The 23,677-nt window shown below is 37.2% G+C and overlaps 1 protein-coding gene across 3 annotated transcripts in view; it reads left to right on the forward strand.

The window, feature by feature from the left end:
- The window catches only part of LOC140161055 (folate receptor gamma-like), a 36,294-nt gene extending 16,370 nt beyond the window's left edge, over window positions 1–19,924 (forward strand). Inside the window, exons 1-6 of one of the 3 annotated variants that reach the window (XM_072184440.1) lie at window positions 5,335–5,433; window positions 11,025–11,222; window positions 13,220–13,405; window positions 15,183–15,318; window positions 18,095–18,264; window positions 19,633–19,924. In XM_072184440.1, coding sequence (XP_072040541.1) covers window positions 5,365–5,433; window positions 11,025–11,222; window positions 13,220–13,405; window positions 15,183–15,318; window positions 18,095–18,264; window positions 19,633–19,758 — 885 coding nt within the window. In that variant the 5' untranslated portion in view covers window positions 5,335–5,364 and the 3' untranslated portion in view covers window positions 19,759–19,924. Of the gene's footprint in view, window positions 1–5,334; window positions 5,536–11,024; window positions 11,223–13,219; window positions 13,406–15,182; window positions 15,319–18,094; window positions 18,265–19,632 lie in introns of those variants that run through there. The other 2 variants (XM_072184441.1, XM_072184442.1) reach the window with 2 other exon arrangements.
- The last annotated feature ends 3,753 nt before the right edge of the window (window positions 19,925–23,677 follow it).

The raw sequence follows: 23,677 nt of genomic DNA on the forward strand, positions 1-23,677 counted from the left end.
TAAGCAAAAAGCCAATAAAAGTATGTTCCCTGAGAGAATCATAAAACTTAAATATCGTCTATCAGATAATGTCGCCGGTTTTTACATGTCTCGTCCCAGTGTAAACTTGGGTATAACTATCATATTTTTGCTTTAAATGATAAGTTTCAGGTGTGTAGATGAAGAATTTGACGGGTGTACAGTGGGCACAGTTGATATGCAAATATCTTACCTATAGGGCAAACTATTCTTTTTATGGATTGTTATTATGAGACAAACAATTTGAGACATCTTCATCAGAAACATCACATACAGACCACGACAGCACAAATACCTAAACCAATCAATCAAAACACACCAACCAACCAGAATCACCATGATCACGCGAAAGTCGAGAACCGCTCTAGTTTCAATTTGGTTTTAACCAAATCGGAACAATTCTAAATTTTGACCACTGCAGTGTAAACTTTGATACCTAGATATCTCGGAATAGCCAAGGGAGCCCACTGGGCACCTGTTATGATTCGATCGCTCATTGGATTAATATTATCACGTGGTAATAAATTTGCGTTGGACAATCGATTACTATAATGGTTTAGTACTGCATATCTCGGTTTAATCTTCACTAAGCGGGTTTATGGCTGGAAAGGTCACGGTGAATTTGCCGTGTACATAAGTGCACTATGTAGTCATTAAATAAAATTTACACTTGACTCACAATCAAGTATTACCTGACACGAATATTACTAATTTCTAGTAATTCGTACAGGTAAAAGGCGCCTAAAAAACAGTAAAGAAAATGGTTTAAAAAAAGCCACTTTTATTAAATGCAGACAAATGAAAAATGATTGATGCGCTTAGCCCTTGGCCTTGGCCCTTAATGAATGCACTGCAGAATGGGTCGAGAAATAAGAAAGAAATTCGAAGTTCTGGTTCTAGTTCTGGTTGTATACTGCATACAATAGCCCTGAAAAGGATCAAACAAGCGGTTGGTACTAGGCTGCTGTCGGGACTGCAGCTGTTCTTAGTTTATTGGTTGCTTTTCTTTCTTTGTGTGCTGTAATAATTGCTTCTTTGAACTTCTTCTAGTCTGGAATAGATGTTATGGTTGCAGGTAGCTTGTTCCAGTCGACACTCAACAGACGTGGTTTAAGAGAGTACTTCAGGCAATTCTTTGATGTTTGTATTTGTATGAATTTACTATGTCTGGACATGGCCGATGTTTCCCATTGGTATGGCGAGGTGACCTATTAGCGCTTGGTGGAAGATGATTACTCGGTAAACATGGTAAAGCAACTGCAGCTATTTTTCTAGATTTAAGAAAAGCGTTTGATACTATCAATCATCAAATTCTCTACATTATATGACTATGTATTAGAAATCACACCCTGAATTGGTTTGTATTTTATTTAAGTAACAGGGCACAGCGAGTTAATGTAAATTCCTCTTTGTCAGACTTCAAAAGGATTAATATAGGAATTCCACAGGGGTCAATATTAGGGCCACTGTTATTTATTATGTATATGAATTCATTGCCTGATAGTGTGTCATGTGTAATGTATGCAGATGATACCACCCTCTTATGTTCCTCCTCTGACCCCGCTATACTCCAGCAAGAATTAGATAAAAATATGAGTTGTATTGGTAAATGGTTTCATGAAAACAAACTTACTCTTAATGTTAAAAAAAAATAAACTCATGATCTTCGGTACTAATCATGTTCTCAACAAATTTGATGATATTTCACTTTCTCATGCAAATAATATTATTGAAAGGGTTGCATTTGGGTGTTGTACTTGACCCAAAATTAAGTTGGAATGATCATGTAACCTTTGTATCAAATAATATCAAATTCAAATTTGATAATATTTTTGCTAAACGAATTAATCTGCAAGAAATTTTTGGTACATAAACATCATGTAGCCAGAGTTTCCATCCAGTGGTATAAAAATCTCAACTTTTTTTGAAAAAAGTGGGGGATGAGGCTGTGGATCACGAATCGTTTATAAAATCGGAATGGGCCACAGTGTCATCGCCCCGGTATCTTTATGGCAGAAATCGCCATGGTAGGTTGAATCCACCGCCGGCATGGCCATTTTGTATCGACCTGTTTAATAGTTTTTAGTTGCATAATGGGCCGAAGGACATCTGACTAAGGCTACTGACAATAGCCCTGATTAGGCCGGTGACTGACCTCGCTGTGTGTGAGTCGAGCATGGTACGCTAGGTCATATGCTTTTAGACTACCTCCACGATTGGCCTATACACTGCGCTATATAATTCGGCACATATAAAATCAGAATTATTGTCAGTTTTTGACTCAAGACACAAGCTTCTTTCTCAAGACGCAAGCTAACGACTATCATATCTGTTCAAAATATATATCCAAGTGCAAGGAACCATATCTGGTTTCTTTATACGAAATCATTTACGGGAGATATTCATCATTTTCTACCCCGGTATCCAAAGATTTTCGTCTCATATCAAACTCGTGCATAGTACATTCACGTGTACGCGTGTATCGATCCCGGGTATTGATTTTAGTATCTCTGCTGACAAAGTAATTATTAGCCAGGCGATGTCGGTGTGTGGGCCGCCGGCCGGTCACTGTCCCCTGTGGAACTCTAGATTTGTCATCTACCCATTCAGATGGTTCGGGCCCACAGACACCTGTTGTTTTCTTTGTGTCAAAAATGCTCTAGTCCAGTTGAATGTTTCCCATCTTCATTAGTAAGAGCTGATGTGGTAATTGCCAAAGGCTTTCGAAATCCATTTATGACATTGACCTGGTGTTTCTGGTCAAGATGAGTGGCTATGTCTTGAATGGTAATATATGAGCTGAGTTTCACAAGTATATAAAGGCTGGCTGTCCATTCTTAAGCCAGCCAAGTGTGTTTTCGCGGGGGGCACTTCAATTTGAAATGGATATAGGTGTAGCTGTAGGGCTGGCATTTTGCCCCCCCTTTTGACATGAAAATGTAAAAATATGGGGTCATTGGGTGATTTTGGCATTTGGTGAGAGCAAAATGGAAAAATAGGGGGTTTTCGGGTGACAGAGCATGTGTTCGAAAAATGGGGTCTGGGTGACAGCGATGCTGAAAAAGGGGGTCTTAACCAGTAGCGTAGCTAGCGGGGGGCAGGTGGGGCATAGTGCCCCCCTGACAAAAAATGAAAGAAAAAAAGGGCCCGCTCTGACAAAAAAAATGAAAGAGAAACTGAAGAGGGCAAAGGAAAAGAAAAAGGGCAAGGAGCCCCTTTTCTAGCAAAATTCAGGGCCAAATAGTGTCAGTGTGTCACAGAGTAAAACACAAACTTTTTCCGTGCTAAGCGCACACATTGTAACAACAAAGCCCTTTTCAGCCGGATAATGGGCGAAAATAGTGTAAAACTAGATTTCGCGGTTCTCGGGTTGGGTGGTTCTTGTGACTATCTCTAATTACCCAACACCTGTTACCCATATAGGCCTACTTGCCCTGACCTTTTAAACTACTATAATATACGTCTCTCAATGATCAAGACCCAATTTGACACAATAATCAACTTAGTAGTTTTGTAGCTGTGATGCTTTATACTTGCCTGTAATCTGGAAACCCATCGTTCGCCTCTTCTCCTGCTACCACATATGTGACCGTTCACGGCGAATGAGCCGTAAATTCCTCCCCGGTCAATTTTGTTTTATTTCGTGTTTAAAAATAAACATCATAAACTTAAAAATGGTATATCATTTGACTTCAAACGATATCCAGAAGCGGGGTTATGGTTTGTTAAACGTTGCTCCTTCAACAAAATTATAGCTTTTACGTTTTTACATGTGTCTCTTTTTCCACATTGTTGGTTATAAATATCAAACAGTCATAATTGGCGGTCATTTCAAATCATCCCCAAGTCAACGAGCTTTAAGAAAGTTCTCTCATTGTTAATTGTTGGTTATGCATACCTGTACAAAATACAATGCCTGGTAACCCACCACTTGAACAGGATTTAGCAATATAAGCAAACAAAGACCAGAGCTATTAAAAGTTATATAGCCATCTAAGGTAGAAGCTTATTATCCACTTCAACAATAGGATTATTGATTAGTTTTTGACTATAGAAATGAGACGGATGTCGGGCCAGCTTAAGTTACCGATGAATATGACCTTCGTACACATTTTACACCGTAACTCAGAATACAATTTAGGGAATTTACGGCTCATTTGTGCTGCCGGGTCACATATGAGGGCCCCCAAATACCCCGAAATTAGTAGGCCTATATCGATGTAATATCGAGTAATAAAATCAATCGGGATAAATGCCCGGGATAAATGTGAACGCATTAGGCTGATATAACGGGTTACAGGTTAACGTTAGGGTTTAACTACGGAAAAAAATATTGCACCCCGGTTATAGTCATGTTCTGCTACTAATAGGCCTCTGCACGTGTGCCGTTTTGAAATATACAAATATTGACTGCTATGAGGGGCATGGTTAAAAATTATAGGCCCAAGGTGATCTCAAAACCATGACTATACGCCTCGGGGCATAGTCATGGTTTTGAGATCACCGCGGGCCTATAATTTTAACCATGCCCCGAATAAAAAGCAGTCAATATTTGTTTTATATACCAAATCTTAAGATTCTTGTCATCTGTTTGGTTAAAAGCATCGATTTTGGGAAGAGAAATTAATAGTTTCAATGCGAACGGCACACAGATTACAATCTGCGATTTCTGCGTGATTATAACGCGTGAAAACATCAACGCGTGCGTAATATCATTTTACGCTAGGAAAAACGCGCAGTTTGATCGTGACGCACGTGACCGGGCATAGTTCATTTCCATGGACCGGTCCATAGTTCATTTTGCGGGCATAGTTAATTCAATGACTGCATTTTCAACCAATCAGATGACAGGAATCTATGAGGTATATAATTATATAGGCTATATGTGTTGAAAATAGGCCGATGCAGCTGCACGATTAACCATAGACCCCCGTCCCCGTCTAGTTCACCACGTAAACTTGTATGGCTCAAAATTCGGACCGCTCGCCATTATCAGTTTGTGAATGAGGACATCGTATAAGTTCCTTGTACTACTGTCCCCGTCCCCGTTCTTTCCTCCGCGCTTCATCTATTCACTGGCTTTCTTTTCTTTTTTGTTTTGTTTTTGTTTTTGTTTTGTTGATTTGTTTTTGTTTTTGGGTTGTTGCTTTTTTTAGTTTCTGATATTAATTGCCATTTTGAGATCCTCTTTCTCACTTTCCTAGCGCTTTTTGACTCGAATGACACGCTATAGTTTGCAATTCTGCAAGGTGACGTCATAAACTTATTATTCATTATACGCATTAACTGCAAGGAATATACCATTTTTTGCGTACCGTCATGACGTGACCGTATGTTTTTATCTTCATGTTTATTATTTTCGCACGTGGATTCCACACAAGTTTAAGTATGTTTTTTAAAATAACATCGATTGCTGTGAGTAATGTCAGTTGATTCAAGCAGAGCGCGAAAGATTTGCATCAAATATATTTTTCGTTGGAGTGGATAGTGTAAAAACCTAGAAATAAACGTTAAAAAGTAAGGTAAGCTTAAACATGACATGTTGTGATGCATGATGCACCATTTGCAAATTGAAATTGCATTTTTGCAATGCCAATGCTTACAATACATCATACACCGAGTTACACTGTCACTGCATATTCACCTCAGGGATGATCAAAATCTTAGCAATTAAGGGTTCATACCACTAAATGAAATCCGCGTGTGAAGCGGTTTCCGGTAAAAGTTTATCACGACTATAGTCCCAACTTTGCATAAAAATTGTGCAAAATCGGTACAATATTAACAATTTTAGTGTTGCAAATCGTGTTTTGCTAGAACTTGTGAATGTGATCTCTACTAATTGAACATAAAACGCGAAAATTTGAGTGATGTTTACGATGATGAGCGCATGAACACACGAGGCCAAAACGCGGTTTTTAGCAGTCAGACGTAAACACGGAAAATCGGGTCTTTTATATAGCGCTATTTTTCTCAAAAAGTAGACCTAAAATATGGTGTCATTTTCAGATATGTTATGCAGAATTTTGTTCTGATTAAAATGATATCAAATATATATTTCAAAGTAAAGACGTAACTCGACTTATAGCCTCAAACGTGACCCCTGTTTTGCACGTAAAGTCTATGGAAAGCTATTTGGTGGCATGTACCCTTTAAGGAGCAATTCCATGCGTTTTCCGCGCATCTTTATCTATTTAAAATGCACGGGAAGAAAAGAGGAGGGACATCAACAAGCGCGTTCATGGACGCCGCCAGGTTTTTCGCTGTATGTGCGTTTGCCGCGAATAGGCCTGCTTTTATTTCCAATTTAATAAAAGTTTCGATTTTGGTAGAAGTTTGAAACCTTTTGATATGAATAGAGAAGAGTTTCAAAATATTGAAAACATTGTTTATTGGTGTTTAAATTACAAAGAAGTTTTTCAATTTCATTGTTATTTTTTAACCAATTTTTTTGTCATTTAATAAAATTTCATAAAAAATTAGATTTAAGATATTTAAGTTTCTAGTTTGCTTTATTTATACCACTGTCCAGTATTTCAGTATTTTAAATTGTTATAACATTCAAAGTTTAATATTAATATTTAATTTCAAATAGCCATTCATTACATTTGCTTTTTGGACAAAACGGATTAAAAGTGACGATGGGGGGGTAGGCCTACTTGATTGACATTTCTTGTCTTTTTAAATATTCTGCAGGTACTGAGAATGTTTTAATTTTGAAGTTATGCACTTGCAAAAGATGTTCAAAGAACGTTTACTATTAACATCAATTAATATCTTCATGAAAATAGCAAATCTGCAACCATTGTGCATTCATGTGCATCAAAATGACGAAAAATGGCAATTGTCGGCTATCATGCTTGTGCTTGAAATCGGCATCCTGTCTAAAGTATGAAAGAAAATAACCCAAAATTTCTTACAATTAATTCAAAATGTAGTGAAAAAGATAACAAAATCATTTTCAAGGCCTAAAAACGATGTTTTAGCCTCTTCAAGGGTTCATACCACTAAATCCGCGTGTGAAGCGGTTTCCGGTAAAAGTTTATCACGACTATAGTCCCAACTTTGCATAAAAATTGTGCAAAATCGGTACAATATTAACAATTTTAGTGTTGCAAATCGTGTTTTGCTAGAACTTGTGAATGTGATCTCTACTAATTTGAACAGAAAACATAAAAATTTGAGTGATGTTTACGATGATGAGCGCATGAACACACGAGGCCAAAAAAAGCGCGGTTAGCAGTCAGACGTAAACACGGGAAAATCGGGTCTTTTATATAGCGCTATTTTTCTCAAAAAGTAGACCTAAAATATGGTGTCATTTTCAGATATGTTATGCAGAATTGTGTTCTGATTAAAATGATATCAAATATATATTTTAAATTTAGACGTACGGCGACTTATAGCCTCAAACGTGACCCCTGTTTTGCACGTAAAGTCTATGGAAAGCTATTTGGTGGCATGTACCCTTAACGTCTAAAAATGAGCAAAACAGCCCAAAATTCATCATCCAGGGTGCAGGGTCCAAAAAAATACTGTACCGTCGGTTTAACCAGTCCAAAAATATTGCGTTTAAAGTTGGTTTTTTTAAACTTCCGTGGTCGTGCCTGTGCGTATCGCGTACACGAGCGTAATCGCAAAAGCATTAAACAATCGCGCTGATTGACTGATCAACACACTTGACAACAATCCGGTTTACCCATTGGTCGTTGGTGCGGCGCGTAGTAGGTGACCATGTCACTTATACGCGATCGCAATTCACCAGCGAGTACCCCGACCACGGAAGTTTAAAGAAAACAACTTTACCTCCCAGGGGGGCCACTCATATAAAAGTTGTAAGCATGCGTGTGAATGCACTTCAGAAAAGCACCCTTAACAAGGACAATCATTGTGTCTTCAAAATGACCCTTAACAAGGATAATGGTTTGTTAACCATACCCTTAAGGGGGTACTACACCCCTGTCCAATTTTGTGCCTATTTTTGCATTTTTCTCAAAAATCATAGCACATAGGTGACAAGTAAGATATGTATATTATAGGGGCAAGGACTACAACTACTGCACTGGAAATTTTATTTCAGCACAGACAACAGTTGTGGAGTTACAGTCAAAAATGAGGAAAACCAGTATTTGATCAATAAATCAATAACTACATGTACTTGCCTTGAGTTGCTGAATTTTTCAGTGCAGTACTTGTAGTTCTTGCCCCTATAATATGCATATCTTATTTGTCACCAATGCGCTATAATTTTTGAGAAAAGTGCAAAAATAGGCACAAAATTGGCCAGGGGTGTAGTACCCCCTTAACAAGGACAAAGTTACAAGTGGATTAAATCCAACCCTTAGCAAGGATGCATGATAGCTCATGATCAATTTTGAAGAAAAAAGTAAAAGACATCAACTTTCAAACGGGCTTTCAAGGACAGGTTTCTTATTTCCTTTATTATTATACTCTAATTGGATACTTCCTAACTGGATTTGGTAGGCTTAGGCCTACTCAGTTATCATTATTCAACATAATTATCGCCTGCATTATTAGGGCAGTATATTTTATTATGACGATTGTAGGGGTAGGAATGTGATTAGATTTAACTACCCTTAGCACGGACACATGGTGTCAAAAATGACACCCTTATTTGCTATAGTCAATGATTTTGAAACCTTTAACACGGGCCCGTGTTGCAGTAGAAAAAACCACCCATATTCCGTGTTTTTGTTCACACGCATGCTTGCAACTTTTTATATGAGTAGCCCCCTGGGGTTTACCTAAGCAAGCATCGACCGTTGTTTACACACGCATTTATTACGCGATAACCGCGTCCGCGGGTTGCATTGTTTTTTCACACATATTTAATTTACAATGTATGCGATGGTTTGCATTCAATTGCGTAATATAAACCCATGCCATAATAATAAAATGAAAATTGAATGAATAAACACAGGAATGAATGTGGAGAGTGCATATAGGTTGGCGATATGTGACACGATCAAGGGAAATGAGTCGCATGTCGCTAATATAGATTTTGAGGTATTGGCAGTGTCCGATTTACAAATTTTTTCCTACCTGCACTGGTGCATGTAGCCCAAAATTTCTACATGCACAGCAAAAGTGTGCATGCACCAAAATTAAAGCAAACATAAAACCACATTGAATCACGATCATTGTCAGTTAAGCTTGTAATAATATTCCCGGCTCCACTGTCATTGTCATTTTTATGCCGATCACTCGCCAACGAGGTGCACAATTTCCAGAATGATGCAAGTGTTTTTTGAGCTATTTCCTTTTTTGCTGGACATTATTAGGATTATTTTCCGTACGTAAACAAATATTTCCCACGGTTTAAATTCCGGTTCTTTTTTTTCAATGAAATGAAAATGACAGCTTCTAAATGTGCGAGGGTATCGGGAATTGGTGGATGACGTCACATTACGCTAGCCCCTCTAAGGGAAGTCATAGTCTCGGACCAGACTGTATGTGGCTATCTCGAATGTTCGTTAGGATCGACAAGTATCAGACCGACGCAAACTGGCTGTGTAGGAGACTAGGGAAGTCAATGAAAAAAGTGACAGTTCTCACGTGATAGGGGTATCGGCAATTGTCGATTTGCGCCAGCCCTTCTAATGAAGTCAGGATGTTGCGCTAAAAATAGATTGGGTTTTTCCAAATCGGACTGACTGCTTGTTTACTTTTGTATAATTGCCTTGTCATATCGCTAGCACTAAAATCGTACATGCACACGTGCAGGCAGGTAGTGAAAAGCTGCATGCACAGAGGGAATGTTACATGCACTGGTGCAGGTATGCAGGTGGTAAATCGAACACTGGGTATTGGCAAAGAAAGTGTTCAAATTCTTTTGTTTTACATTGTTTTCAGCAATTGGTAAATTGACGTAACTTCGCAAAGGAAAGTCGTATCAACATGGGGTTTTCAGTTTTTAAAAGCTCTAAATGTCAACCTATGCAAAACTCATTTTCGACCAGGATCGACACGTGACTCATTCCCCTTGATCATGTCGCATATTATTTAATAATCTGCGGAAAAAAATGTACATTCAATGTTTTTACATTCACATATTTGGTAACAGTTGATGGGGAAGAAGTACTAGAACCATACTAGGGACTAGGGGTGTGATTTTCGGTAATTTTGTGCCCGGGTACCAGCGCATTTTTCGGCGGGTAACTGGTACCCGAAATTGCAAAAAAAGGGTTTTTTTGGTTTTGTAGTGTCTCTGGACCTAGACCTAAATGCTAGGATCATGGTTGACCTAAAAAAAAATTGAATTTTGCACATCGTTTTGTAATTTTAATATGAATATTGATACATAGTTTTCATGTCATACTCTATTAATGATATCAAAATGCATTGAATTTGAATGCATTTTGATATCATTAATAGAGTATGACATGAAAACTATGTATCAATTTTCATATTAAAATTACAAAACAATGTGCAAAATTCAATTTATTTTTTTTATTTTTTTTAGGTCAACCATAATCCTAGCATTTAGGTCTAGGTCCAGAGACACTACAAAACCGAATTTTTTTTTTCTTTTTCGGGTACCCGGGCAGGGAATTTCCTGCCCGGGTAATAGGATTATCGGGCGGGACTCGAATTCCCGGGACTCACTCACACCCTTACTAGGGACAGATAAAAGAGGGAGAGAGATAAGAGGAAAGATGGATAGGAAACAGATAAAAGTGGGATAGGGGATCGGAAAGAGTGAGTAGAGAGATGTGAGCTAAATCAGGAACAGAGGAAGGTAGGGGAGACGAGGAGACAATGAAGGAGTTGATTAAAATAAAATTAATTAAATGAAATGACTGTTCAGATCAATCTTTGATCAATTAGAAAGTTTGTAAAATTGTTCTCAATGAAAACCTCGGAGGATGGTGATACATTTGCAATTTGACTGCTAGTTCTGTAAAATATATGTTAGGTGACTGAACGACCGACTGTTCACATAACAGCTTTGTTCAGCCTAACATCTTTCTTTTTTCCTTTTACAGAATTTGTTCAAGATGATCAACTCATCGTCACAGGGTAGACTGTACAAGGTGGTGCTATTCTCATCCTTCTGTTTGTGTGCAATTCAACTAGCAACCTGTCACATTGCCGACATCTATCTAGACAATTTACTCAATAGGTGCTTAGATGGCAGACATCATAAGACTAAACCAGGCCCTGAGGCAGACCTATTTAAACAGGTAACTACATATTGCAGGCACTATTGTTTGGAATCTGCAGGGGAGCATTAGATAACTCTTCTGGAGCCTGCAAGGAGAGCTGTTTAGAGCATTTACAATAAAATGTAAGGAGAGAATGGTCAAGAGTGCTAAAAATCACTCTCCTAGTCCTATATCAGATTTTAAGGAGAGTAGCTATCTTCAAAAGGCAGTCCCTGATTTTGTGAATTGTGATCAAGCAATGGTGTAACTGTAAAGGGAATTGCAAAGGAGTTCCTGGAATGAAGGCTCGATCTTGCTCTCCTACAAGGGAGTTTGTAGGCTACCTGAAATTAATGAATTTTTTTGTGTACATTCCTACAAACAAATTTCATAAACTCCCTGATTCCTACAAACAAATTTCATAAACTCCCTGACCCTGATTCCTACAAACAAATTTCATAAACTCCCTGATTCAGGAAGGTTTTGTACCTACACCTGTACTAGGTTGCAGGTAATTCTGAAAACCTCCCTGATTTCTGTGTGGAATCTCCCGGATTGCTAAATGTAAATGTTGGCATCTCTGGCACCTGTGTGTGCAGAGGGGTCAGCTTTTATGCTTCCTCAGACACTAATGTCGGAGACATTAATGTAAGTGCCTTCATCTTCATTCTTATTCAGGGATGGGCACTGATTAGGTTGATAACGGTATACCTTATCATTTATCAAATACTCATCAAAATGCACTTTCTGTGTATAACATGTAATATTTGCATTCCCACACAGCGTCATCATCCCTATATCTTTGTGTCAAAAATTGCTGTGATAGTGCGGCGAATCCACTCATTCTTTAAAACCTACGCATGGCGACTCAGGCTAAGCATATCACATATCATTATACGATATGAGATACACGTTTATACCATCTGCGCATGCTCAGTACCCCATACGTTGGCGTTGCCATTACAAGAAAATTCGATTTGTTGTCAGGTACGCAGGTTTTGTTTTCAATACACTAACTGGAAATTCAATACACTCAGTTGCGATTGCTGTTTTCTTTTTAAAAACACATATATTTAACTGCGTTTTCACCGTTTTTGTTTTTAAATCGTACGTTAATAATGTGATATGTGACCATCCACCATGAAGTGGTAGTAAAGTCGGCTCTAGATAATTTTCTGTTTATTGCAGATTTTGAAAGAATTCACTTTCAGCTTTAAAATGACACCTCAACCAGCTTCATCTGACATCTGGAAGTGAAGTTATGGTTCATCAAAGGTCAAATTCCTATTATACTTTACATAAAAATCCATATACTGTTTTTGATTGTATCTCAAAATGGAAAATGCCGATTTTACGACCAGTTTGTGGTGGATGGGCACATATATTCACCTGTTTGGGAATAATTATACTGGAATATTGACACCACCATGCATAGCCCATTCAGCTCAGACCTGCACCATCAACATACATTTGTCATTAGGTCTATAGATAAATACCAGAAATACTTTAACCTGCAACATGCTATATGAATAAAAATATTGGTACGATTACCGAATAGGGAGCAACTTGCTAGACTTGAGTCCAGTCCTCGTTTACGGAGTTAAGGGTTAGAGTTGCACCCTATTCGGCAATCACGCCAAAATATCATCAAGTGGAGATCTTTTCAAATCATAAGCTCTTGTATGTATTGTATGAATGAAACTGTGTGCGGTCTAAATTCTAGACACAATGAGAGAGTGCAAGCTTCAATTATCCTGTTCAATAAAGGATTATGTCTCTTTACATTTAAAAATGGAATTGAAAGATATCTCTAGAGGTGAATTTTATTTTATTAATTCAGTTTATTTGTAATCCAGCGCAGGATGGTGTGTTTATTTCCATGTGATTCCGTCTTTACAAATGTATTTATTGACCCGAGGATGATACTGTGTCCCAGTATACAGTTTGGTCAAATAAGTTGACTAACCTACAGGTTAATCTGCCAACATAATCTAATTAAACCCATCATGTTGTAACTTTTAACAATATTATTACAGTGCAGTCCATGGAAAGACAGAGCCTGTTGCACAGAAAAGATAGCCAAGGATTTGCATCTAGCAGAGACATGGCACCGCTTCAATTATAGCCACTGTGCACCAATGTCTGAACAATGTGAAAAGTTTCAAAGGCAGGACTTGTGTTTCTATGAGTGCTCTCCAAATGTGGGTCCTTGGTTGATACCGGTAAGTTTATGTTCCCCAAAGGTATGCTTTTGGGTGAAACCAGCAAAATGAGAATACATGCACCTGAAAAAAATTTCAGAATTGTAAATCATCATATAACCATATGTGATGCGATCAAGCAAAATCAGTCGGTACTAAGAAATATTGATTTCGAGATATAGCCAAACAAAGGAAATATTTCCTTTTTGTTTTCTGTTGTTTTAGAAATTCTTTAATTGCACAGTATATCTTTGGAACTGGTTGTTCAATTTCAAAGGGGTTTTCTGCAAAATGCAGCTTTGTAAATGTTTTTTACTATCCTATAAGAAACTGAAAATTTAATATTTCCGAGTTCTGACTGATTTTGCCCGATCGCATCACATATTTGGAATCAGCATGAAAATGTAATAAAATGAGTACAAACAAGTCCAGTATTGGTTCTTGAGATAGCTCTTGATATTTTGAGAAAATATCTAAAAACTTGGAACTTTTTATATTGAAGCCTATGGTTACAGTCAGTCTACTCTGAAGTACAAAGTACCGACGCGGACGCAAACATTGTGCCGACTTTGAAGGCACGCATACCTGCAGCAGAGACGCAGCATTACGCACTGTTAACATGCTGTATACGCGCGTGTTGTCACTTTGTACTTCAAAGTGGACAAACGCAGAGCATTAAGACCAGTAAGTTAAAATTCAGATGGTACCCAAAGTTACGGCTTGTGTTTCTATTACAATGTAGCATTCACAGGATAGTCGGTAATACTGGCAAGTTTATATATACTGGAAAGAAGGATTATGTTTCTACTAGCATTACTATTTTTTTAAATAGTAATGATAAATGATAGTAATAGTAATCAATATTGGGAGTATAATGCACTCAAATGCCCTCAACTGACATTATGACATCGTTCGTGGCTAGCATTCATTCATTTTAAGTCGCTGGTAAGCAGTATTTCAAAAACGGGTGTAGCTTATGATTGATGTGATGGGAATCAATTTTATATCTATGCTGACCAACAAATCGTTCTACGGTTTCATGATTTAAATTAATATATGGCCCGAGAAGGCATTGAGGCAATTAGCATGCATGTGAAATGTTCCAAATGTTAACGATCGAGAATGAAAAGAACAGATTAACTTTATCATGTTTGTCTCCCTATGCATAAGTGCGTATATCTATGGCCTTTACAATATTTTCTTATGTTCTTGATTGGGTACAGTATGAGGTATATATTAAAATCAAAAATAGTTATATTAAATGAAATCCTAGTAGAGCTACAAATAAATCGTCTTCATTCAATCAATTTGTGTTCTCTTTAAAGCAAGTACAAATATAGCTTGTCAACTTTCAACATAGGAACACGTTATGAGTAGGCCTATCTATAATTAGTGAAAAAATATAGCTCAGCGGCCATGAAAAAGTAATTGTCTATAGTAGGCCCCATACGACAAACAAGATTTTCTCTCTGAATGGGCCATATTTTTACGCGTAAGAAAATCAATCGCATTATCGTATTCACTCTAGCGTAAGTTTGGGCCCTATTTGACACATTGGAACGTTCTTAAGGACCCCCTGCAACTGTCAAGGTAAAATGAATATAGTATAGCATTGCACTTCTGCTGTCCTGTAGTGTACCACATGCTGGTTTGGATACAATAATGAATAATGAAAAAGTCATTTTCTCAATTTTGAAAACAAATGTAACAGGGAAACTTGGAATTGACTTTCACTAACCTAAAACTAAATCTAAACTGCAGTACTTATATTTTTGTTTACTTACTTTTATGTTTGCAGCAAGCAAAGACAATAAGAAAAGAATATTTTGTAGGAGTGCCATTTTGTGCCAGTGAGTGCAATGCATGGTGGGATGCATGTAAAGATGATTACACCTGTGTCGAGGATTGGGGATCAGGATTCAGTTGGACAAAAAGTAAGATTGGAGTGGTACTCTTTGTATTGTTGTTGTTGTGGCTGTTGTTGTTGTTGTTGTGGCTGTTGTTGTTGTTGTGGCTGTTGTTGTTGTGCAGATTGTAATGTACAAGGGGTACCCAGGGTTGGCAGCATTGGGCTATTCCAGTTGAAATCCATACACCCCCTATGGAAGACATGGCCTTAATCTCTCACACAGGGATGTAGATTCCATAGAGTCACCCATTCAGCTAATCCCAATTTGCAAATTGCAATGCACACTCCCTGTTTGGGAGAGATTAAGGATACATACTCTTGAATTCCATCCAACTTGTCCATGTTTTACATTTTTGCATATTTATGAAGTACATACATGTATTCAACACTTCAGATATTCAATTTGCAAAATTTGTGCCTAAAAAGTGCTTTTAAAAATGATTGTAGTATATTAATTTTTACCCTACATAATATGTTGTTTACAGTTGCTAGGTGAGGCAATTGGGATTGCCTGACCCAGCCATATACATTTCTAAGACAGCTGAGCATAAAAATCCCTCTCATTCACAATATGTAATATCACAAGGTAGAGAAAATCCATAAAAATCAATATATTCAGACAATGACATAACACCAGCCCTGTTTCAGCATTATTGAACACCATCCCACAATTCACCTGCTTTTGACACCTCGATAGCAGTGTATTATAATACATGTTAGTTTGTCACACATCAGCACACATGTATTGACTGCATTGATTTGTGGGAAGTGCTTTGACTTGAAAGATTAGGCTCTTCACCAACCTTCAAAAGAATTCATTACTGTACTGTTGTATGCATGGCTAGTTGTCAATAGTGTGACTTGTAAATGAGGCTTTTGTGTGGGTCAAATACTTGAGGTCAATTCTGGGCACCATTTTGAAATCAATGTGCTTTTTATATGACTGGAGACATTTGAGATTTGGTCTATTTAACCTGTTCTTGAACCTGAATTTGGATATAATATAAAGGATGTATACATTTTGCTTGGGATATAAATGGTGAGTACAATTGAGATGGTAAACTTAGAACTGATTTGACACATAATGGCAAAACAGGTACCTGAATCACAAAAATGATTGAAACAAGCTTTTGAAAAAGTGTGTGATTTTGCAGAATGGTGGCAAGAAATGTGACTATTTTTCATCACTGCTGTAGTTTGGACATACAAACTTTGTACCTATGGCTTAAGTAGGATTCAGTGATATATTGCAGCTAGTTTAAAATAAAAAATATGGGTCAAGAAAGAAAATAGAAGAACTTTAATGAATAAGCTTATGACCAAATGTGGAGCACTGAAAATTTACGTTTTCTAGAACTTGTAAATTATATTTCGGAGGTTCATATACCAAAGTTTGATAGCAAGAATGTAATTGTGGAATGTTTGACATATGCCTACAATTTGGTAGAGAAATCGATGTGAAGTATGGTATGATATCAACTGTCCAAAAATAAAATAACGAGTGGTGAGAGCGGGGACCCAAGTCATAGGCTTCCAGTGAAAATCTGATGAAGGCTATAAAAATAACAATAGGAAAATAATAATATATAAGCATTTACCTTTAAGATGAGGTATAACTTTTATTTTTCAGATGATTATTTCTGGGCCAAATTTGATACTTAATGTGGCAAATTCATCCCATTTTTTTGCTCAAAACCTCAAAAGAGGCAGTAACCTTAAAGGCATGTCTTCCATAGGGGGTGTATGGATTTCAACTGGAATAGCACATTTGACCAAAGTGTGACATTTTATTTGTTGAGGAATATGACTGAATCATTGTCGTTAACTGCACAAGTTATGTGTGCAATTCTAGAGAACGTTGACCAACAGAGGGTGTCAATATAGGCCTACTTGTCGCTTTTGAAAAACGGCGATTCATGCGCATGCTCAGCAGGCAAATACGACAGCGATTTAGTACACTGATCATGCGTGCGATTCAGATTTCTGCAAAAGCGATTGAGTATAAATGCACAGGGGCGTCGCTAGACCAATATGATTCGGGGGGTGTACAGTATGGTTTGCCGACGTAATTTTTTTGTAATTTGTTGGCCCAAATTTTTTTTAGCCAGGACGGCGCTCAGAAATCTAAAAAGTGGGGGGGGGGTAGGAGTCAAAAAAATTTCAAAATATTTGTTTTCAACTAGTAACTACTATACCATTCACAGTAGGTCTATTACGTTACAACAAAACAATTTTGTAACACATTAATCTGTTATATCGCTCTCACAATTTGCCGACAATCACACATAACTTTGACTACATTTGCCGACAGTCACATCGTTTTGCCGACAGCAGTCTAATTTTGCCGACAAAATTGTGTATTCGGGGGTGTCACACCCCCCCCCCCATATCCCCCTCTAGCGGCGGCCCTGTAAATGCATCTTTAGAAATGACCGACGATTGTGTGTTCTCAAGTGGGTTTTATCATGTTAATTAGTGACCTGACACACATTTGTATTGGTTCGATCAAGCATTGATTTTTTGTACTGGATCGTTCAAGCATCTCCAACAAATTTTTCAATGTAAGTGCCTCTGGCCCTAGTGGAAGTAAAAACGGATACTATGGCCAGAGTTCTAGGGCTAGCCTGGGCCTATTCAGTCTATGTAAGCAAGGCTCAAATAATACTAGTCAGTGGGACAAATTATCTTGTGGCATCATCTGTACATTGCATCCACTCAACCTCTCACCCAAAGGTCATAACTACATAATTACTCTTTGTATGTTTTGATGGTCTTAAACTTGTGATTGAATTTGTATGCAGGCGGCAACCAGTGTCCAGAGAATTCAACTTGCCAAACATTTAAGAAGATGTATGGCTCAGCGAAGAACATGTGTGAAAAAATCTGGAGTGATTCATTTCAAGTTAAGCCTGACAACGAGCCATGTATGAGGCTATGGTTTGACGGGAACGGGACAAATCCTAATGAAAAGGTAGGTTCGACTCAGATATGGAATAATTATTATTTTTGAGAAAATCAGGATTCCTGGTTCAGTCCTTTTCAAAGCAGATTGTAGTTTTTCTTCAATGCTGTTTTCTATATTGTGCACATTTTCAGTGTGGATATTTTCAGACATCAGTCTAATTTTCATGGTTTAAGCTTCATGTTACCCTATCATATTTAATGATACGGACTTGGGGGCAATAGTTCAAAACTAGGGGTCTTTTGGTGAGAGAGTGACACGAAAGAGGTCATTATGGTATATGGGGGTTATTCATTGAGAAGTGAGACTGGAGAAAAGATTTAATTGTAACATTGCAAAATATAAAAGTTGACAATTTAAGTTATCCAAACTTTTATGAAAAATTTGAAGAGAAATAGTCTGGCAGTCTGTGAATTTTACAAAGATTGGGGTCTTTTGTGGCAGAAAAACAGAGGGAGTTGGTTAAAGTAGCTCAATGTAGACAGCATATCAAGGCTCTCCTCGCATATGGCCGGGGGAAATGTGGTCCGCTGTGAACAGTTTAAATCCAATTGCAACCAAACCTAGGCTATTGCTGCACTTTGGGAACTCTCATATATGGTGGTATTTAAGGTAGAGTGGCAAGTTTTCCGTGATTTAAAACACTGAATTCCGCGGTTTTCTGTACATGGGTTTTTTGTGCGGAATGGTTTTAAATACTAAATTTTGTGATTTATTTTCAATTCCGTGTTCACATTCTGGGTGAAAAGAAGTTACTTGCATTATCTTTTTAGTTGTTTTAAGCCTGATATCTTTGAAGACGGACTTCATATTCATTATTTCAACCTCACATCTCATTATTTTTTCTTTATTTTTTTTTTCAGGGAAAAAACATGTTTTCCGTGAATTTCTGTGTTTTCCGGTTTTTTTTTAATTCTGTGAATTTGTCCGTTTTTCCGTGACACCGAAAACTTGCCACTCTAATTTAAGGTCACACACTAAGGTCAAAGGTCATTTGCGGTCAACTTGTAAAATGAGTTGAAAATGAAAAAAAAAAATTGTTTTTAATGAATATTTACTATATACATGGTGTTCACTACCCAATATCTTTAGACGACCTATATGGGACCACCGTCCCTATTTTGTAACCAAAAGTAAGATTGCCAAAGCAGGCAGTCGCAAAAGGTGGCAAGTCTTGTGGTTTAAGAACTGCCTTGTTTATAGTTTATGTGTTTCCAGTTTTAACTGTCATTTCATCCTCCTGAAAGAGGCTGCCTTTAGCATCGGGGGTGCTTATTAGGTCGAATACAGTAAATCTTGGTAGACTAAACTTGTTTTATTTTAATGAATGCTCACAAGTACTCTGTACTTCTTCACTTTCTTATAATTACATTACAGGTAGCCCAGCTCAAAGCTGCAGAAATAATAAGTGCTTCACTAGGAGGAACAACAAGGTTTGCTGTACACAACATTTTAATAGTTATATTTACATTATCTTCACTTATTGTGCCTATACTGTTATGATGATGTCATATTTTGTAAACTATTTGCCACAATTCCTGGCTGATTTGAAACCGTATGGACATGGTTGCAATTTGTCTGTTGAATGCCTTAAAATCAGTCAGAAATTGTGGTGAACAATATAGATAGTTGTGAATTATTTTATTTTACTTAATTTGTTAAAATATTTAGTTAAAGGCCCATTCAGTGATTTGCTCATCCGGACGATCGTAAAAATCATCAAAATTCAGATTTTGGTACCTTTGTAATTGGCATAGATGTGCTAACATAGCCTGCTAGTGGTTCGGTCGAAAGCCGTGTATTTCAGACAAAATAAAGCATTTACATGAATCTGGACTTTTGATACTGACAGTACAAAAAGTCCGACTCGAGATCGAAAGAAGCTCACTCTCCACCGTACTAACGCGCGTTGCGTATTGTTTCTACTACTTATTACATCAGTAGCTACTATTTTAAACAAAATACACAATTTTAACTGTTTTTCATATTTGAATTGACCGTTAGTTTGCCTCGGTGACCTTTAATTGCTTATTTTGTTTTCTACTACAAAAATTAAGCGTCTGTTTTAAATCAATTTAGACTCTACTTCCCCGTGTTAGAAACACTAAACTAAAAGTTTTTCCAGTCGATTGGTGGCGCACTGTACGAAAATCTCGAGTCCAGGCTAGAAAACCTTTCTAAAACTTCTGTTTTTGACTAATTTGTCGATGTATTCAGGGAAAAGTGGTTTAATGAAATTCTGTAGACTTATTCTTTATTTCTAAGCAACTCTGACAAATTTCCATTTTTTTAATGTTCCTGTGAAATCACTGAAAGGGCCTTTAAGCTTTATTATATGTGACACAATCTGCTCCATGGGGACCAATGGAAGCATATTTGAAAATTGAGTTACTATAATTATTACCTTATACAAACATTGGGCTATCATATACTAAAATACCAAAATCGGAGTTTTTGCGCCCGTCGCAAAACCTCCGATATTGGAGTTTTTGCGTATCAAAACTAATGTTATAAAAATTGTTTAAACATGCTTAATCTTAATTACTTGCAATATACGCAAAAACTCCAAAATCAGGGTTTTTGCGCCCGTCGCAAAACCTCCGATATTGGAGTTTTTGCGTATCAAAACTAATGTTATAAAAATTGTTTAAACATGCTTAATCTTAATTACTTTTAGTATACGCAAAAACTCCAAAATCGGAGTTTTTATGCCCGTCAAAAACCTCTGATATTGGAGTTTTTATGCATCAAAACTAATGTTATAAAAATTGTTTAAACATGCTTAACTTCATTACTTTTAGTATACGCAAAAACTCCAAAATCAGAATTTTTATACCTGTCAAGAAAACCTCCGATATTGGAGTTTTTAGCATCAAAACTAATGTTATAAAAATTGTTTAAACATGCTTAACTTCATTACTTTTAGTATACGCAAACACTCCAAAATCGGAGTTTTTATACGCTCGTCATAAAACCTCCGATATTGGAGTTTTTAGCATCAAAACTCATGTTATAATAATTGTTTAAACATGCTTAACTCCAAAATCGGAAAACCTCAATTTTTTTTAGTATATACGCAAATACTCCAAAATCAGATGAGATTTTTTTTTTGTGGGGGTGACAGACCTGCTATTGAATATATCGGACCCCTTGAAACGTCGATAATGTATTCAAGTCATTACAATTGAGAAATCCTTTGTTGGTATATGTGATGCAACCTCATTGAAACGTCAATAATATATTCAAGTCATAGCAATTGGGAGATCATTTGTCGGTACGTGTGATCCGCCGACAATAAACACCGCTAATAAGTTTCCTATTCACCTTGGCTTATCTTATAGGAGAGTAAGACGCTCTTTATGGGATTAGCTTATAAGACGCTCTTTAGGCTGAGTTCACATAGAAGTATACGGTATACGGTATTTGCTATACGAGATACGCTCATTCGATAAGGCTGAGTTCATATAGGAGTATACTATGTGAACTCAGCCTGATCGAATGAGCGTATTTCATATAGCTGAATAGCGAGTATGTCAGTTTACCCATTTTCTTTGTCTTATCAAATGCTTGTAACTTTACTTCTTGAGGTCACATTGCATTCAATGAGGTGTCATAATGTGCAGAATTAGATAGTGCATCTATTAAAAAAATGAATTTGCCCACATATGGTTTAGGTTTTTAAAATTTGGACGGTATACGCTGCACTAAAATCGAACACGCGCGATTCCCACTATACTATACTATACGCAGGTATACAGCCTTTTCGAATAGCTCTTATGTGACCCGGTACTATGAAATTACCTTGCTTGATTTAATCTATACGCGTGCACCTGCAAAACGTGCATCATATACCCAAATAGTATACTTCTATGCGATCGTAGCCTTATGTGACCCGGTACTATGAAATTGCCTTGCTCGATTGAACTATACGGTATACGCGTGCACCTGTAAAACGTGCACCGTATACCCGAATAGTATACTTCTATGTGAACGCAGCCTTATGGCAACAATTATCAATGATTATTCCTACTTTACCCAAGGTTATTTAGGATAAGCCAAAGTTTATCATGTTTATCGATGTTCTTTTGAATTAGTTATTCATACAACACTTTTAAGTTTCATGCTCCGAAAATGTCAAACTCAGTACTTTATCTCCAGAACAACCAGCAGAAATAATCGATATTTCAATTGTTGTCAACCAGGTCCCTTTTCCATTGAAAACCAGGATTGCCTGACCAGCGATTTGGTAGCCCAAATCCCCAATTCTGGTAAATGAGGTGAATTTTGGAAATTTGCTCCCGTGATAGCCTGCAATTTCAATTTATAGGGGCTATGGATTCCATGATTAGTTTTGATGCGCAAAAACTCCAATATCGGAGGTTTTGCGACAGGCGCATACTAAAAGTAATGAAGTTAAGCATGTTTAAACAATTTTTATAACATTAGTTTTGATACGCAAAAACTCCAATATCGGGGTTTTATGACGAGGCTAAAAAACTCCGATTTTGGAGTTTTTGCGTATACTAAAAGTAATGAAGTTAAGCATGTTTAAACAATTTTTCTGAGACCATATATTAGTTTTGATGCGCAAAAACTCCAATCTCGGAGTTTTTGACGGGCGCAAAAACTCCTATTTTGGAGTTTTTGCGTATACTAAAAGTAATGAAGTTAAGCATGTTTAAACAATTTTTATAACATTAGTTTTGATACGCAAAAACTCATTATATCGGAGGTTTTGCGACGGGCGCAAAAACTCCAAAATCTGAGTTTTTGCGCACGTTGTGGTGGTTTATTAACTATAATAATAGTCACTGTCGTCCATGCGCAAAACCTCAAAACGGAGTTTCTCTGCGCGTTATACGCAGAACCTCCGGTTTTGGAGGTTTTGCGCTCGGGCGCAGAACCTCCGGAAATGGAGTAACTACATACATGCATATTTTGTCAGTTTTACTCCCATATTTTTGCCTTTATCTCAATTTCAAATGTTGTTGCCATTGGCACCATGGACCAGTTAGTGTCACATAAAAAGTAATTACATTTGAAGACAACATACACATGTGTGTACCGATATTTTGTATTCATGTATTAAAATGTACAATCAGTATTTTCCTCAGGTTTACATCATTGTTATTTATCACTTATTTGAAGCAATATATGGCAGGCAGGCTGTGACTTTTAAAATGGGCCATTCCAGTTTAATTCCATACACCCCGTATAAAAAGTATATGCATTTCAACTGGAATAGCTCAATCTACAGCTGTCAGGAGAGTGATTTAAGGCGAGTCGGAGGGGAGCATGACGTAGCGGTGTTTGCACTCAAATATTTAGGCAAATAAAGCTGACACACAAGAGAAATGGTATGGTATGGTTTTATAAAGGAGATCCCTAGACTTGATATAAAGGGTGTCATTCCCACCCACAT

This window comes from Amphiura filiformis, chromosome 9 (genome assembly GCF_039555335.1).
Source record: "Amphiura filiformis chromosome 9, Afil_fr2py, whole genome shotgun sequence".
Lineage (NCBI taxonomy): Eukaryota > Metazoa > Echinodermata > Ophiuroidea > Amphilepidida > Amphiuridae > Amphiura > Amphiura filiformis.